General features: G+C 37.3%; 1 protein-coding gene across 1 annotated transcript in view; it reads right to left on the reverse strand.

The window, feature by feature from the left end:
• The window catches only part of LOC132118375 (plexin-A2-like), a 190,459-nt gene that overhangs the window by 35,875 nt on the left and 136,372 nt on the right, over positions 1-18,212 (reverse strand). The window contains exons 14-19 of the mRNA XM_059528186.1: positions 14,785-14,902; positions 11,239-11,375; positions 10,255-10,422; positions 8,868-8,961; positions 1,162-1,401; positions 846-989 (exon numbers count right to left, since the gene is read on the reverse strand). Coding sequence (XP_059384169.1) covers positions 846-989; positions 1,162-1,401; positions 8,868-8,961; positions 10,255-10,422; positions 11,239-11,375; positions 14,785-14,902 — 901 coding nt within the window. The remainder of the gene's footprint in view (positions 1-845; positions 990-1,161; positions 1,402-8,867; positions 8,962-10,254; positions 10,423-11,238; positions 11,376-14,784; positions 14,903-18,212) is intronic.

The raw sequence follows: 18,212 nt of genomic DNA on the forward strand, positions 1-18,212 counted from the left end.
TGCGTCCCAACAAGCGGTACAACAATAGTAAATAATGAGTGTTTAAACAGAACATTTAACGCCCTCCTCAACAGCACAGGTCTCAGATCTAGTAAACAAGCACTAAAGGGATTTTCAAGAATGTAAAAAACAACACATGAGGTATTGTTCTCAGAAATCAGACTCATTTTTTTCATCAGATTATTAGACTATTTTGTTTTACAAAGGGGAAAAAAAGCTATGATCTACATTCAAATGTTTAGGGATGGTTTTTGACAAAAGTCTCTTATGATCAAGAAGGCTGAATTTATTGAATAAAATACAGTAGAAATGGCAATACTGTCAAATATCATTACAATTTACAATAGCTTTTTTGTACTATTTTAAAATATACTTTATTCCTGTGATGGCAAAGCTGAATTTTCAGACTTCTGGGTCACAGGATCCTTCAGAAAACATTCTAATATATGATCTGCTGCTCAAGAACAATTTCTTCTAATGATCAGTGTTAAAAACAGTTGTGCTTCTTAATATTTTTGTTAAAACTGATGCATTTTGGGATTCTTTGATGAATGTTTAAAAGAACAGCATTTATTTGAAATAGCAATCTTCTGTAACATTCTAAATGTCTTTACTGTCTCTTTTGATCAATCGAATGAGTCCTTGCTGAATAATAATAATAATAAAAAAAAAAACACTGATAGTTCACATGCAGTTCATACTGAGACATGTTTCTGAAATCAGATTTTTAAACCACTTATGACGATGGTTTAGGTCTGGGTTGAAAAATATTTCACAGAAAACCTAGACAGATTTGACATGGATGTGATATATTTGACATACACATATTTTTGCATACGTCTTACCATGATTTTGTACTGGCCGGTGAGGTTTGGTGGTTCGCACAGCAGTTGAGATTCAGATACTGTGACTGAACAGGGAGTCTCTCCTATCAGAACAGTGTAATTAAGCTTCACTCCTCCAGCGGCCGAAGGAACCAGATTTTTACCCTAATACACACACAGCAAACGTGAATGATGTTTAGATACGTTTGAAAAGCTTACACTACTAAATATCTCTGTATACATATCAGATCTTTCAGGATACATTGCATATACTTGTATAGTAACAGTCTGTTTTGCAGCTCTCAGGTCAAAGGGTCAAGGGTGAGGATAAATATACCTTTAAAATGATAGGTGAGCCAGGTTTCTGTTCCAGTATGCCATTGGTGCTGAGAGGCTCAAAGTAAGGGTTGGGGTAGTACATGAAGTTAGTGTTGTTGTAAACTAGAAGAGCTTGCACATTATTGAAGATGAAGCCAAACTCGTCTGCGTGCTTGACTGAATCCAAACCCGGCCTGTACTCGGCTGTCAGCGAGGGGGCCAAACAGCTCATAGTCGTGATGTTCAGAACCTTACACACCTGGAAATGACAAAGCGACAGAGAGAAATATGCTTCATTTTCATCAGCATTTTTCGAGAGTAATTGTTATTCATTGTTTCATCTCACTTCAGTTCTTTCCCATTAAGATCCCTTTGATAGCATCTGTTTTCAAGTGTTTTATTGAACTGAAAAGACTGCGTGATGTATTTCCTTTTGTTAGACAACAACGGAGCTGGAGAACAAAGGAAAGAGTGCCTTTTAAACTCAAAAATCGGGAATAAACATTAACATTACACTCTTCTTATTGACTCAGCGTATCACACATTATTATGAGACTTTGTTCTTCAAGATAGAAATGAGCTGCAGATTTGCAATAGCAAATCCTGTCAGGAACATGCCTTGGTCATCTTATTTTGGGCAAAAAATAAAAAATAAAAATTGCAAAGCAAGGTTATTAATCTACACTGAAAATGTTACTTGATATAAAATAAACATTAAAAACATGACCATGAAATAAATTATAAAAATCACAAATTCATAGTTGCCAAGCCATCATTTCTCTTTTTAGTTTAATTTAACTAATTGCTAAAATAACTAAAACTGAAATAAAAATGTTCTAAATAGTAAATAGTAGTACTAAATAGTAACAAAAATATAATTGTTTATCAATGATACTAAAATAACACTATTGCAAATACATCAGTGGTATTTGCTTATAGTTAACATTAATTTATGATTTTGTTTTAAATAAAAAAACAGATTTAAGAAATACTGTACTACAATAATGAGAATCTAATGAGAAACTATATATATATATATATATATATATATATATATATATATATATACATACATATATATATATATATATATATAAACAATAATAACAAAAAGTAAAAATTAAAAGCTAATTTTTTTTGCATGAAAATATTTACACAATGGAAAAAATAGAGGTTTAATTTTCTATAATATACATATAAAAGAAAGACCAAATATGGTCTAGAGTTTGACTGGAACCTGCAACACAAGCAGCAAAGCTCAATGTATCCCCGAATCCAATGTGATTACATTGTTAAGCTGAAATGATGCAAACTGCAGCCCTCTCATGCCTCAAGTGTGCAACAACTGTGATCTGTACCGCATAAACATCAGCAGTCACACTTGATGGATGCACTCGAGTCTACGTGCACGGGCACCGAACCGTTCCCCCGGAGTAGCAGAGGGCAGCACTGACGCTCAAACAACAAAATTGATTGCTGTGAAACTCTGACTGTGCTGGGAGGTTTTCATCTCATTTCTTTCTTCTCCCCGACGCTCAGGGGAGAAACTTAATTAGAGCTAAATATCTTCAAAGCACGGCAGGACCGGCGAGCACCACACCTCCTCCTCGCAGCCAGAGCCGCAATCGATACTAACTCATTTTGACCACACAAACTTGATTTGCGCAAGATTGAGGGTGCATCTCATTCCATGGCTTTTGGTTCCTCATTCCTTTGCTCTTCCTCTTCACTCGGCCCTTGAGGAGTGTATAATAAGTGATATTTGTTAATTCTGAAATTGAGATGGTTTTCTTGTCAGTGATTAACTGGTATTGGCTTATACTTGCTTTCTAAATCGGTGCAATAACACGTAACACTACGGGGTTTATTACGAAGAAAACGTTTTTGTCCTAGAGGCCAGATTCCTGGAACAAACTGAGATCTTAAAAGAACAATAACGCACAAATGCAAGCAAAACACAGCCTCTGTAAGGATTTCGGTTACATTTTGTACCTCTGAAAGTTTATTTTACATTAAATATTCTTTAAAAACTTGAACTAGGGATTGAACCTGCAACCCTCTGGTTATACCAGGTGTGAACATCCCCAAATAGCACAAAATATCAAGCATCTATAGAAGAACTAACCTAATACATTTTTCTGAGAAAAGTAAAACATAAAAAAGAAAACTTGCTTCTAAAATTACAACTCTCAGGCAGCTGACTGAACAGCGTGTAGGTTTGAACAACATTTGACATCGCAACCGTGGCCTCAGATCTTCTGTAGTTACTTTACATTACACATAGTGTTTCCATGATAACAGAAGCTCTCTTGTAGCTCAGAGGGGCTGAATCTGGTTAAAAATGAATGCGATTCAATAACTCTAAAGTCACACTGTCATCACAACCTGTAATCCCATTAAAGACTCCACAGACAGCACCCCATGTGAAGTAACTGAGAGGATGCGGAGGAAATACAGATCTAGTCAAATTGTGGAAAAACTGATTCTTAGAGGAGTTTCAATCAGTCACTGAATACAGAAAAATGACAAGATACTTCTGATATAAACATTAAAATGACACTATTTAAATGATATTAGGGCCTACATGCTAATCATATCTGTGCATTTATTTTAATGGATTACTTTAATGCATTTTTTATTTATCAACATTGTTATTGTTACATTGGAGTGTAACAGGTTTTAAAATTAATATTTAGAAAGTTTTTGGTCAGTAAAATTTTTTCATCTTTAAAAAATGATTAATTTAATTCAGTAGGGGGGCAGGAAAATATTTCTATTTCAAATAAATGCTGTTGAACTTTTTACTAATCAAAGGATCATGAAACAAAAAGTATCAAAGTTTCCCCCCCAAAAAATATTAAGCTGTTTTTCAACTTTGATCATTATTAAATAAAAGTTTCTTAAGCACAGTGTTAATCGGCATGTTAGAAATATTTCTAAAGGACCATGTGACTCTAAAGACTGAAGTAATGATGCTGAAAATTCAGCTTTGCGTCACAGGAATAAATCACATTTTATAATATATTAAAATAAAAAAGTTCATTTAAGTAGCAATATTATTTCTCAACATTTACGGTTTTGCTGTATTTCTGTTTAGAACAATTCAGCATTGATATATAAATTAGGATGTAGGAATAAGTGATTGAAGGTTGCAGGTTTGAGCCCCACAAGAGCTGATCCATGAACTACCACCACTGTGGGCAAGACACTTAAACCAGACTACTTCAGGGATATTATTGCTGTAGCAAGTGTACTGTTAGTCAACCTTTGTGCTATTAAATTAAAAAGCCATTCTAAACACCAGCTTAGCAGGACAATATAAGGGTCTAATGTGATTGAACTGTATGTGTGTTTCTCTGTACTTTCGTGGCAGTGCCATGTCAAGAGACAGATGCTGTGGCCACAACCAGCCTGGCACGGCCTGGAAGAGCCTAGCGCTGCCTCTGCATGCCATCTGTTTCAAACTGGCTGGATGCGCGCACTGGCTGTTGTCACATTTTGTCTTGCTGTACCAGTTTGTTTCCTCACTTCCGCCCACATCAAGTTATCAGTTTTCCAACAGTGGGGGAAAAATCTAGCTTTCCACATGGCTGGATTTAATTAGCAGGTTTTAATTGTATTTTAAATAACACCTGCTGTATGCAGAAAGAAATCCAGATACTGAGTGGGTCAAAACCAAATGTGTTTTTTTTTTTTGCTGTACTTCAGGGTCTGCACCAGACTAATAACATCTGAGTTCCTCTCCTGTCCTTCCATGGCCAGGCTGCAGTAGCTGCAGGTATTTGGCTGTGGAAATAATTGGGATCCTTTTCTGTCTCTCTGAAATAATTGGATTCAGGTTCTTCCATGGACTGACACATGACTCAGCACAAAGCAATGTCTACCCGCCTAAACTAATGAATCCAAGCATCTCTCTTCTGCTCTAGGACAAAGAGTTGCATAGAGCTGGTGCTCCCAGGCTAGAATCTGTCTCAAGTTACTCAATGAAAAATTTTACTAATGTCTCAAAGGGATAGTTCAGCCAAAAATGAAAACTCTGTTATCAGTTACACATCCTATTTATCTTGTTATCGGTTACAGTCATTTGTTCCAAACCTGCATGACTTTCTTTACCTTTGTGGAACACAAAAGAAGATATGTTAAAGAATGTTTAAACTGTTTTTTTTTTCATACAGAAAATCAGAAATCATTTGACCCCACTGATTTTTTTTTCTAGGTGGAGAAAAAACAAAACAAGAAAGGTTTGGAATGGTTGCTAAAAATAGGACTATGGCTCTGTAGTAAATGCTGTTAGGGTTAGGGTTTTGAATTGCTGAAACAGGGTTGTCAGATTTTCACAACAAAACCCATGGACATGAAAAACAACCCGCGGCAACAGTGTTAAAGTAGCCCAATTCTGCAGGAAAATCGCAGACTTGTTAACACTGATCTGAAAGCACGTGCTGGCAATTTAATAATAATCACAGGAGCAGCTTTACTGACGAGATGTGCATGAAAATCACATTAGATGTTTTGCACAGCCCTAGTTAAAAAGTTAAAAAGTGAATGTCCCACCCTATCTGCAATCGCCGTCCAAAGCCACGGCCCCTGAACGCACACAAACACACATCAGAAAATCGAACCTAATCTGAATTTTTTTTATGATGAACGAAAGTTTCGGTGGAGGTGTATAAATGTGATTGACGATGTGAAGTCCTATTTATTTTTTAATGTGCAAAAATGACAAACTCAGTGTGCAAGTACCTTTAGACTAAATAACTGCATAGGAGAATAAAATGTTTCACGGTAACGACTGAGCAGAGCTGCCCACCAGCTCTGAATTATGCACTTAATTTTTCAAGTACATGCACATTTAACCACACAATGGCAAAAAATTAGACGGCTGGAATTAAGGGTGAATGTAGAACAACTATAAGCATCTGCATGACTGTAGAAAAACGCCTTTGGCTCTGTTAAATGCTAAGATGCTTTTATCATCCATAGTTCATGTTCTTCATGTTGTTTTTTTTTATCCGAGGTATCTGGGGAGGTCTTTGACACTGATTGGTGGGAGCGTCTGATCGCTTCGTTTTAGAAGGAAAAAACTGAAGTGGCTTTGTAATCGGCTCAGATAGCGGCGCGCAATGCTTTAGAAATCCATCTCCAGACTTCATTACCGAATCTCTCTGCCGGTGCACGTGTCAAGCATTTTTTTTCTTCTTCTCGTCCTCGAGAGAAGACAAAGGTAGAAAAACTAATCTTTTAGCTATAATCAGGAAAATGATTAATGTCTCAATTGCAGGTTGGTGACAGGTACAGCAGGATGCACAAAGGCAATTGTCTACTGGTCGTTCGGCTTCTGAGAACCCCGCCAGGTAACGGGAGGGGAGGAGAGGAGGAAGAGAAGCAATTTGGGGAGGAGGCAAATGACAGTTTGAAGGCTGCCTTGACAGGTGCTCGGCTCTGATTGCCAGACTCTGCGGCTGTTTTGTTCCCCATCTCCCTCCCCAAAAATACAGAGGAAAACGGGGGATGAAAAAATAAATATGTTATAAAAATGCAGGGAATCAAAGCCAGTTGAGTCTTTGGTGAGCATGCCTAAAAGGCGAAAGCCAACCTTTCTCTGTCTACCTCTGTTTTTTTTTTCACTGGGTTGTAAAAAGTAAGAAAGTGAAAGAAAGAAAGAGACAGCACTAGCACCTGACACATCAGACGGCGCCCACACAACATATTTCAGGAGTCCCTTTAAGAGCTCTGGGCTCTGTGAAGCATGGAGGAATGCGGGGCTTCTGTCACTCCTCATTGCGCAGTCGGCGTCTCTTTTACTAAAAGTGACTTTCAGGAGAACTACCCGCACACGGGTACATCTGTACAGCTGGGGACTGAAGTGCAGTTATGCTATTGGGAACAGAGAAAGGATGACTATAGCAGTTTGCTTTCACCTCGGTGAAGGAAGAGAATGTGTGATTAGTGCTTTTCTGAACACTTCCACAATTGAAAAAAGTTATAAACATATATTGCTTAAAGATATGCAAACAGGCAGAGACCTTTTGTACATTACATCTATCTATCTATCTATCTATCTATCTATAGATAGCAAAATTGTGCAAAACACACAACACTGTGTCTAAAATAACTTCTTACTGAACTGTTGTATAGGATCAGAATCTCATTTGCACTCGTGTGGTATAGCACTTATTGCTTGTGTGATATTGCTTAACCATATGATGTAAATATGAGACAAAATCTCAAACAGGGGCATTTTAGTCCCATATCTTGAATTTTAGGAACATTCTAACTTCATTCTCTTGGCTCCATCAGCAGTGAGTTGTTGCCCTGCCTCACATTTGTCATCAGTCAACTGTAGGAAATGTCAGATGACCCACTTACTGTAGGTCTAGGGTGGGGCAAGTGCATTAAATGTATAATACATATATATATATATATATATATATATATATATATATATATAGTCTACAAACATATACTTTAAATTTACAAAATAATACAAATAAATCAAAGCAGGATAATACATTAGAAGATACAAGACGCCACTGGCTATCTTTCTGTTTGACCACACCGACCAATCCTATTCCATTAATTAAACTTGGACCCCCTGCAGAGGCAAGAAAATTGAATTTGTACTGACTCCTCAGCCCTTGGGCCTTATTAATTTTGGAATGTCTTTATGCTGACCAAGCCATTCTGTCTGCAGTTCATCTTCCTTTAAAACCCATTAACAAATACAACCCTCTTTAACTGGCCACAATTCACCAATAGCGCCTCGTCTCAAGCTGGTTTTATGCTGGATTCTGCAAATAATGCTCAAAAATTCTAGTTCAACAAAGGTGGTATGAGCAGAGTAAAATGCTCACATTAAATGCCTCATCCTCATCACTTTGCCAGACTGAATAATTCAGCAGGGTACTTAGTCGAAATTACAGATACACAGCTTGAAAAAGAGGTCACGCAGAGGCTTGTGGGTAGGAGACATATGAGATTTCTGGAGCTGTGGCATTGAGTCATGACGGATCCCACCTCCGTGGGTCAACAGAAAAGACAGAAATTAGTCTAATGCATCCCAAAAAAGGCAGCGCACAGATACTGTGATCCTCTCTCTTCTGAAAGTCACCGATAATTAACTCAAACCTGCATACAAAGCATCCCACTTCCCAAGGTTGTGCATCCCCGACATCTCGCATCTCGAACTGAGATGATTTGGTTTCATCATGTCGGTTCCTGAGAGATATCAGCCCATACAAGAGAGCCATTCTCCCTGAACCCCCTGAGCTCAGGTAACTAAGGTCATTTCAAAAGTGAGGGTGGATAATTGAGGAACCAAAGAAGTACAAAATCACTCTCACGGACCTTTTCCTGGACTGTGCCCAGCTGGTGGAATGACCTCCCAATCTCAATTCGTACAGCTGAGTCTTTACTCATTTTCAAGAAACAGCTAAAGACTCATCTTTTTCGCCTGCACTTAACTAACTAACACTAGCACATTTCCTTTTCTTGTCTTTTAAATTAAAAAAAAAAAAAAAAAAAAAAAAAAAAAAAAAACCTACCTATGCGTTCTATACTAGACTAACTGAGACTTGTCATGGCACTTGTATACTGTTGTTGTTCTCTTGTTGACCTGACTGCTTCTATTGTTCTCATTTGTAAGTCGCTTTGGATAAAAGCGTCTGCTAAATGATTAAATGTAAATGTAAATGAACCACCGATAACACAAATGAAGCTACTCACATTTACGGATTCCCGTCCGCCGTACTTGATCCGAATCCTCGGCTCCTGTATGGCATCCAAGTTAGTCCCAGTCACCACCAGAGGTGTGTGTCCGCTAAAAAAAAAACACACAAGATGGCATGAATGGGAATAGGGTGAACGTAAAAACTTTTACACAGAAATAACACATCTCTACTTGGATCAAACATTGCCCTTAAAACTTGTTTCTTTGTGATGCTTAGAAGATAATAAGCTTTTGAGAAGGTCCTGATTAAAGAAGCTTTTAACTTGCTTCAATTGATTTAATCAAACATACTAGATGCATCTTTGAAAACACTAAAGGAACAGAAGCAGCGGTGATTCTGCTTAGCATTCTGGGAATGTCCACGGCTTGATAAAGCACAACAAAAGAGCCGAGCGTCTGAGAGTGGAGTGGGTGAGGAGCTCTAGCTCTAGGTGTTTCAGTTGTTTACTCTTGAGCACTTCATTAGCCAGGCACAGCTCGTATGCTGTTTTGTTTAGTGTGTGCAACGCTCTGGTAAAACAGATACAGCATTGTGACCCCATCTACTGATGCCATGGCATGGGGCACTCGCCCCAACTATCCCTTTACATCTTCGGAGCTATGAAAGAGCAACCTTTGCACAATACAATGTTTCTTTGGTGGGTATGATAATATGTTATGTATCTTTGTGTTAGATCAGGTGAAAATACTTTCTTTCTATCTCTCTAACAGCTTGCAATGAACCTGTAACTCAGCACCACTTATATAACCATTCTCAGCACATTCTATTTCTGTCTCAATTTTAATACTGTATATAATCATGTGCAGCACTTTGATATGAATATGTTGAAGCTCTGTATAATCAGTCCAGTTTGTGAAGTGAAATACACGAACGGGTTAGTTCACCAAAATTATGATATCACAATTTATGTCTTTTTTTCTTTTTTTGTCCATTAAATAGTTACAGTCAGACATGAGACATACTCTACAGACTGTGCAAATGTATTTTAAGACTTCAGCAGCAAGAAACAGTTCTATTTTAGATCTCAGAAGTGACTTATAAAAGCTTTACTTTCACAAAGCCATCCACATGATCACCATGACATGGTGTTAATTTTTTATTTTTAAAGATGAAAGTTTTATCTGAATACAAGTTAGCCATTTATTAATTTTCATGAATAACACAACAACCTACGTCCTTGAGCAAAGCTGCTGAACTCCATTCAGTGAATCGGATCAATTACTTGCAGGAATGTGTCTGATATCCATTCAAATAGTGTGAGAATCAACAGCCTCAAAAGTCAAAAGTGTTTGCTAATAGTGATTTAAATGCATGCTATATGGCCAAACTAGCTGATTTGCACAATCCAATACTAAAACACTGCATCATATATGTACATTTACCTCGCAATGCTCCATTCCGGTTCGATGCGTAGAACGGTGGGGTCGTCTATATACTCAAAAGTCAGGCTCTCTCGGACCTGGGCACGATCCACGCTCACGCTGATCTGAACCGGCCCCACACCCGTCAGAGAAGGGGCAGAGTAACACACGATCTCCATCATAGTCCGTCTGAGGACAAAGCAAACAGACACAAACCAATCAGATTCTGGAAAGAGACAAAGCACGACACAAAGTTTTAACTTAATAACAGATGGCTAGACATATTGTTCAGACACACTATGAATGGTGCTAGTGGGCTGCTCTCTGCTCTCTTTCAATTGCAGTCTTTTTTTACAGCTCTCACTTAAAGTGCTACCTGTGCAAAGTGAGCATTAGTCATTCCCTCTGCAGCCTATTAGAGAGCATTAAGCGATTACTTATTGCACCCTCGCACACACTTGCAACGCCGCCTTCCACAGGAACACAGGGCAAAATAGAAATCTGCAATTAGCTGATATCGCATTAAAGTTGTCGCTCTCTCGCATCTTAAAGCACTACAATCAGCCTCATCTTTAAATACAGATCCTGGAGAGAGAGTGATAGGAAAATGAGGAGATATAGGAAGACACCTGACGGGGGTATGATATTTACATACAGAAGTATGCTAGCAAAATTAGAGAGAGAGAGAGGAAGAGGAAACAGAGTTAAAAACGTGGGGGAAATCTAGAGGAAGTGTTTTTTAATTTAGTTTAATCAGGAAATAATCAGAAACTCTCTTTGATTGATATAAGGCGTGTAGAAAGTGAAGAGTACAGTAAATTAAGGTATGGAACTTTTAACATTAGCTTCAATATGCACTGTTCACACTAACTGAACATAAATATGAATAAAGCTATAATATTAATTATTATTATTGCATTCTATTTTTACTGAAGATTTATTTTTGAGAAGCTACATTTCTTAAAATGGAGATTTCAAACAGAACTCTAAAAGGCTGATTCTTACTCATAGAACTCGCAGGTCTGGTTCCCAAAGAGCACACTGACGCTGCTGCCTGCTCCCAGGTTTTCCCCCATTATGGTCACTTTAGTTCCTCCAGACTCTGGACCCCGACTGGGGGACAATCCTGTGACCGATGGCATCTGCAAAGACAGAAAGAGAAGATGGGTAGGAAACAAGCAAGCGATGGAGACAAAAATGCCTTCACTTCAAGTTCAAGAAGCAGGGTTTTTTTATGTTAAATAATCTTCTTCCATCTTCCGTTCCAACTGTGTGGCTCAGTATTGAGTATTATATATCACTATTATTTAATTTTTATTTAAATACTCTACCAAAAATTTAGGTTTGGTATAACGTTTTAATTTTTTTCACAAAAAATTTTTATGCTCACCAAATCTGCATTACTTTGATCAAAAATATAGTAACTAATATATAGTAATATTGTGAAATATTATAATAATTTAAAAAGACAGTTTTCCAATTCAGTATATATTATAAAATGTAATTTATTTCTGTGATGTTAAAGCTGAACTTTAGCATCATTACTCCTGCCTACAGTGACACAAGAAACATTTATTTTTATTAACAATGTTGAAAACTGTTGTGCTGTAAAATCTTTTAAGTCTTCAAGTGCCCCATTATGGATTATGAAAGGAGTATATTTTGGTTTTGGGTGTCCCCAACAATAGGTTGACATGCATGCAAGGTCATCCACTTCAACCCTCTCATTGTCTTATAATATGCATTTATTTTTACATTATATGCTCAACGATCCAAAACTATTTGCTCAACGATTCATTTTTCCAAATCCCTCCTTTGGTTGTGACTAAAATGCTTGGTTTTTAAAAACGACTTGTGATGATTTAGAGTCGACTTTTTTTTTTCTTTTTTTTTTTTGCGAGACAATAGCTTTATACATGGTGTACTTTAAAATGTACAACTTTGAGGATGTTTAAATTCACTTTTTTATTCGGCTAAAAACGCATCTATTCCATCTTTATTTGACTCTAGCACTCTCTATTCTAATTCTATTCTTAAAAAACAAAACAAAAAAACATGCCCCTTTAAGACTTACTCACTATTTATTTACTAACAGTTTGTTTTCTTAAAAAAAAGCTTGCTCTATTCTTTTACTATTCTATCTTTTTTTTCCATTTTCTTTTGAATTTATTATATGATTTAAAAATCCTTGCTACTTGTACTGAATTAAGCTAACTGAGACTTGTTATAGCACTTGTATATCATTGCTCTTTTGTTGATTTTGACACTTTGGATTAAAGCGTCTGCTAAATGACTAAATGTAATGCAAATGTAAATGCATGAAGGGTAATTTTCAAAAATCCATAATAGGGCACTTTAAAAGGTATATACTGTCCATTATAATCAACTGAATGCATCCTTTCTGAATAAAAACATGAATGTCTTTTAGAAAAAAAAAACAAGCACGTACTGTAATATAAATATAATGAAACATTTATTAATTTAATTAATTAATTGAAGTGTCTAGAAGCACAGACATGACAGCGCAGCATTCTGAATCAGCTGAAGACATGCATGTTTTGAATCTGAAGCTGCCTAGATGTGTATGGCTGTTCTACAAAAGACAGCTTCGTCTGTAAATAACAACTGTCCTTCATTAAACCTCATATACTTTCTGCTCAGCTCACAAATGAAGAGCGAACGCTACAAAAGAAATGCCATTTCCAGTAACGTGAGCTCATGAATAAAAGGCTTTTAAAAGGTTGTACATAAACGCTCTAGTTCCCAATTCTATTCCTTTATTATACACAGGGACTGAAAACAGCAGATGGAGAAACCCTGAAACAGACAGCTCTGTGTCTAAAGAAAGCTTGTGACTGACTTCACATTTGCATTGACTAAAAATGAATTAACACCAATTTTGGTCTCGCCTCATATTGTTCTACAACTGGTGGGCCGCTCAGGGACCCCGTGTTGTCCGACAACATTTGGCAGAGCTTTTGAGATAGCATACTGCTTTTATATTTGACTGTGATATGAAAGGCGTGCAGAAAAACCACACGTACGCTCACACAAACATGCATAAACGCATACAGGAAGGGGCTGAAGCGCATATTGTGAAATAAACAGCTCCCCTAATTAGCAGAGGCTGTTAATTGTGGTGGTATGGATAATTGTTTGCCTTAGTGTGCGTGTGAATGCTGCTGTTGATTATCTATTAACCCCAGGCCGGCGGATGGGTGTTTCAGACAGGTGTGCAAGAGTTCCCACAGGTGCTCCTCTGCGACGAGACAACATGGCAACCATCCTTCCTTTGATTCGCTTAATGGCTTTTATTGTCTCCATGTTCAATGTGCGCTCCCGGTGGTACTTCGTGTTCGCAATCACTCAATATTTTAATAACTGAGAACAAGTTCTATTACGCTGATGAGAGCTTCGCTTCTTACCGGAGGAAGCAGGGCTGCTGTTTTACCAATAATAATGACAAACGCAGCGGCAGTCTGTAAATTAGCAAGTTTTTACGGCATATCTCAAGTCTTTTGTGCTTGATAAGTGCATTTAGTTCAATAAACATGCTTTTCTTTTAATGTCTTGGCAAATACATGTGTAAATAATGCTAATAACCACTAATCCTCAACATCATTTAAGAATCTACTGAAAGAGCACAAACTACTTTAAAAAGGGCTAAATAGAAAACTAGCTGATAAAAATGCCATGCGAGCCATAAAAAGGTTAATTTATTGACCTTATGGCTTTTAATGACTTTAAATTTGCATGGAGAGACTGTTCCAACACATTAATGGAGTGATTTCTACATAGCTGTCTGGAGAGATACAAACAATCCTGCTACTGAAATGTAAATATATTATAGATATAGTACTGGTTTGCGTCAAATGTGCTTACACAAACAAAAAAAGTATGAAGAGTATTAGGTTGTATTTAGTCTACAGTCTAGGACATGTTCTATTACAGTTCACTGTTATTATTTGAGAAAAGGAGGAGTTTTCAAAAATTTGAAAAGGGAGAAAAAAAATTACACTGTACTTTTAGTGCTCTCAAACTCAAATTCAGTAAAGTACGTGTAGTGCAAATGAATTTACTAAGTTTTTGACAATATTGCAATATGATGTTTTTTATTCTTAAAAATGTACAATTATGAGATTAACTGCAAATCTGCAAATCAAATATATATATATATATATATATATATATATATATTTTTTTTTTTTTTTTTTTTTTTTAAAGGATGATTAATGAAGTTAGGGACTTCATGCCATATGAATCAGTGCAGAAGGAAGTCTTTGTTCCTAAAGAGTAGCTATTTGAATGGTTGGAAGTGCAGTATGTTGAGCTTTGAGTCACTTCCTGTGATTTGACATTTTCGCTCTTAAAGCACTCCTGAGAACAAAGCAACCTCAGCAAGGTTCACCTGTCCAAAGGCATAACATCACAGTGACCCATAAGTTCTCTTCAATGGACCAAGTGAAGCTCAGTTTAATAAAACCAAAACAATGGCCAGGTTCACCACTACCTCACTGCATTATTCAGATGTAGAAGAGCTCAAGGTCTTACCACAAAGGAATAGAGTTGAGAAGAGCGCGTTTGGAGCTCCGGCTTACACTCCCCTACACACAAATGGACTGGGCCGGGTTTACTGTCAGTGGGAGCTGTATCCATCTCACACACAATCCTGAAAAAGAAGAAATGCACAATGATAAGTTACATTTTTAAGCTTGGTATTAAATGAAAGTTGCCTAAATGGATGAATATCACTGCCTCATAACTTCTGTACAAAGAGATCCAGGTTCACTCAGTCCCCCTGATCTGGATTACAAAGCATAATGTTTCTTGACTGACTCCAGAGTGAGGAACCTAAGCATTGGAAATCATCTCCAGTCCTGCTGAGTGATCAGTATGCAACCCTTCCTCTCTCTCCATTGATTTCCTCTTGATCTCAATGTAGGTTTTGCTTTGGTTCCTTTATTGCTTTAGCGCACACATTCCATTAGCTGAATTGACAAGATCACCCTACGGGAAAGCCAATGCATAGACACGCCATGCTTTTAAAGCAACAAAACCATATGTTTCAGCAGGTTCTACACTGTGTATCAGTGTTCTTTTGGGAAATAACTTCTTTTAAAACACATTTTCCATATTTCCATTTTCCTTTATTTATTGATCACAGTTTTACACACACACACACACACACACACACACACACACACACACACACACACACACACACACACACATATATCAAATATAAAAATACTTTCCAAAAGTTACAAAGCTGCAAATATAAATGATGTTTTACACACACACACACACAAAACAATAAACCCCTGGGATATTTAAGTGCCTGAAGTTGAAGAAACATGCATATACGGCAAGCTAGTGACACCCAGCACAATCAATACAGCGTGCACTCAGCGTTGTAAAAAAAATACTATCATGCATTCTGATCAGGGAATAGGTCGATGTTGCAACATCATACAGACTGATCAGGTATCAGCTTCATGGACGGGTGGCCAGATTAAATGACATAAAAACATCGAATGAAGTAAATATAAAACTGATAATCTGAGTTGAAAGCACGTGGGGGCGGATGAACTGCAATCGATGTTTGGTTGATATTGAGTGTTCGTATATCTTCAGGGATAACTGTCGGAACGCATGTGGCGCAGACTATGTGATTGTGGGCGTGATGTGGATTCCTGCGGTGAGTCTGACAGGCTCAGCAGACAGTGTTTACAGCTGTTCACAGCGCACATTATGCCCTCTCAATCACACTGAGTGGAGGACTTTCACTTCTAAGGCAATTAAAGTTGGGAAGCAAGTTTGGATGCTCAATCACAGCTGCTGCGTGGTGCAAGTTTGGCTGGTGGGCTTCGGAAATTAGCAGGCAGATGCTGTTATTACACCATTTTGCAGACAAAAAAGCATCTTTCTCCACTGATAGCCATTCAAAAGTAGCCATGTAAAGGTGCAGTTATTTCACTAATGTGACCTCAACCTAAAACAAGTCTGTGCAACATACTTTGACATAAGCTATGATACTCATATATAAAATGGCAAAAGATAATCTACAGCAAGCCTGGGTGTCTTAATGTGTACAAATGTTGTACAAAATGACCAGACAGAACTGTTAAAACAGATCCATGGCTTCCTGTTTCCGTTTGTGGGTTTGATGGGGTCCAATGGCGCATTCTCCATTTCCTGACGACACCCCTTTGCTGCACCATACAAATGAATCCAGTCCCACTCGACTCGGCTTCGTCCCGCTCGGATTAAACTGCTGTCAGAAGAGAGAAGGGCTGACAAATCTCCCTCCTACAGCCGGCAGCACACCGCGCATTTCAATTACCGCACGTTTCCCCCCTCGCACCGTCTGTCCCCACCTCAGCGGCAAAGAGAGGCGCTGTGGAGACATACTCCACCTGAACGCAGACACTATATGCTATTTATACACCCTTACAACACGATGGCATAAATGCTTGAAAGCCAAACATTCAGAATGCCTGTGTACAATAGGTCAGGGTGAGTCTTAATGTAACATAGACTTGCATATCACATTCTGTTAAACTGGACATGGTGGATGTTAATTGTTTGTTTCTCTCAAGAATAAAGATCTCCCAGTGCTCGCAGCAGGGTTATTATAGTCAACTAAAAAAAAAAAATTGCTACTTAAACATTAACTGAAATAAAATAAAATAAAATTCAACTTGTTTTATTTCTTCTAGTTCTCATTTTCATATAGTTTCAATTAATTTTATAAAGCATTAAAACAATAATAATAATAAAAACCAGGAAATCGAAACCAATTCAAAATACTAATACAAACTATTTTAATTGTAGGTTTAATTTTGTATGAAGAATAAAGAACACTAAATACATACTGGGTAATTTAAAGATGAAATTATTTTGATGTTAATATACTTTCTTCTATTACAGTTTAAAATGCAGAGACAACTATAACTAAACCTGTAGGCTGACTTCTTCAAAGCCTAAACACTGTGGAGATTTCAAAACATCTTTGTTTAAGAATTCTGACAAGCTTGACACAGCAACAGTTCAACCAATGACGTAAGTTTGGGGCTGTTTGTCTGGCCAATCAAAGATGAAGTGGGGTGTTTAAAGGAAACCTGTTTGAAAACAGACATTATTTTTGCAGTTCTTTAATGCTAGTGAGCAGAAATTACCAGTGTTAGGGGTAACACATTACAAGTAACGGAAGTTATATAATCTGATTCCCTTTTTAAGTAACTAATAAAGTAGCGCATTACTTTTTAATTTAGAAGGAAATATCTGAGTTACTTTTTCAAATAAGTAACACCAGTTACTTTGTTTCCAGCTCTCGTGTTGCCATATTGACAGAAATGGGAGTAAGTGCAGAGGCGTCGTCTACAGTACAGATGTGAATTTACATTTACAGCCTGTTGTTAAAAGGGCTTTTACATTTATAAAAGAATAACTTTTTTACATTAAAAACAAACAAGCAAGTCCTGCCCAGATTTAAACAGTAACCCAAAATGTAACGTAACACATTCCTTTCCACGTAACACATTCCTTCCAACATAATTAGTTATTTTTTTTAGGGTGTAACGCAATATTGTAATGCATTACTTTTAAAAGTAACTTTCCCCAACACTGGATATGACACATTTAACCTTTTAACCCAATTTGTTTTTTTAATGGCTGGTCAAAAAAATGTAGACAAAAAAGCTGAGTGCAGCCATTTTTCTGCATGTCCTAGCAAAAACTACTACTACAAATCATCACGTTTTAGCTCCTCTAGCTGAATATTTGCCCCAGGAGGTTTAATATTAATGATGAAATCCTGGCTTAAGGATATTTACAGGCAGGGTTATGACACAATCACAGGGATAAACACAAACATATGCTGAAAAATGGGACCTAATGCAGACAGAGACCATCCCAGCTCTGACTGGACTCTAAATTGGGTTTGTTTCTGCTTCACAAGAGCCCTGGTCACTGCTGAC

This window comes from Carassius carassius, chromosome 37, assembly GCF_963082965.1.
Source record: "Carassius carassius chromosome 37, fCarCar2.1, whole genome shotgun sequence".
Classification (NCBI taxonomy): Eukaryota; Metazoa; Chordata; class Actinopteri; order Cypriniformes; family Cyprinidae; genus Carassius; species Carassius carassius.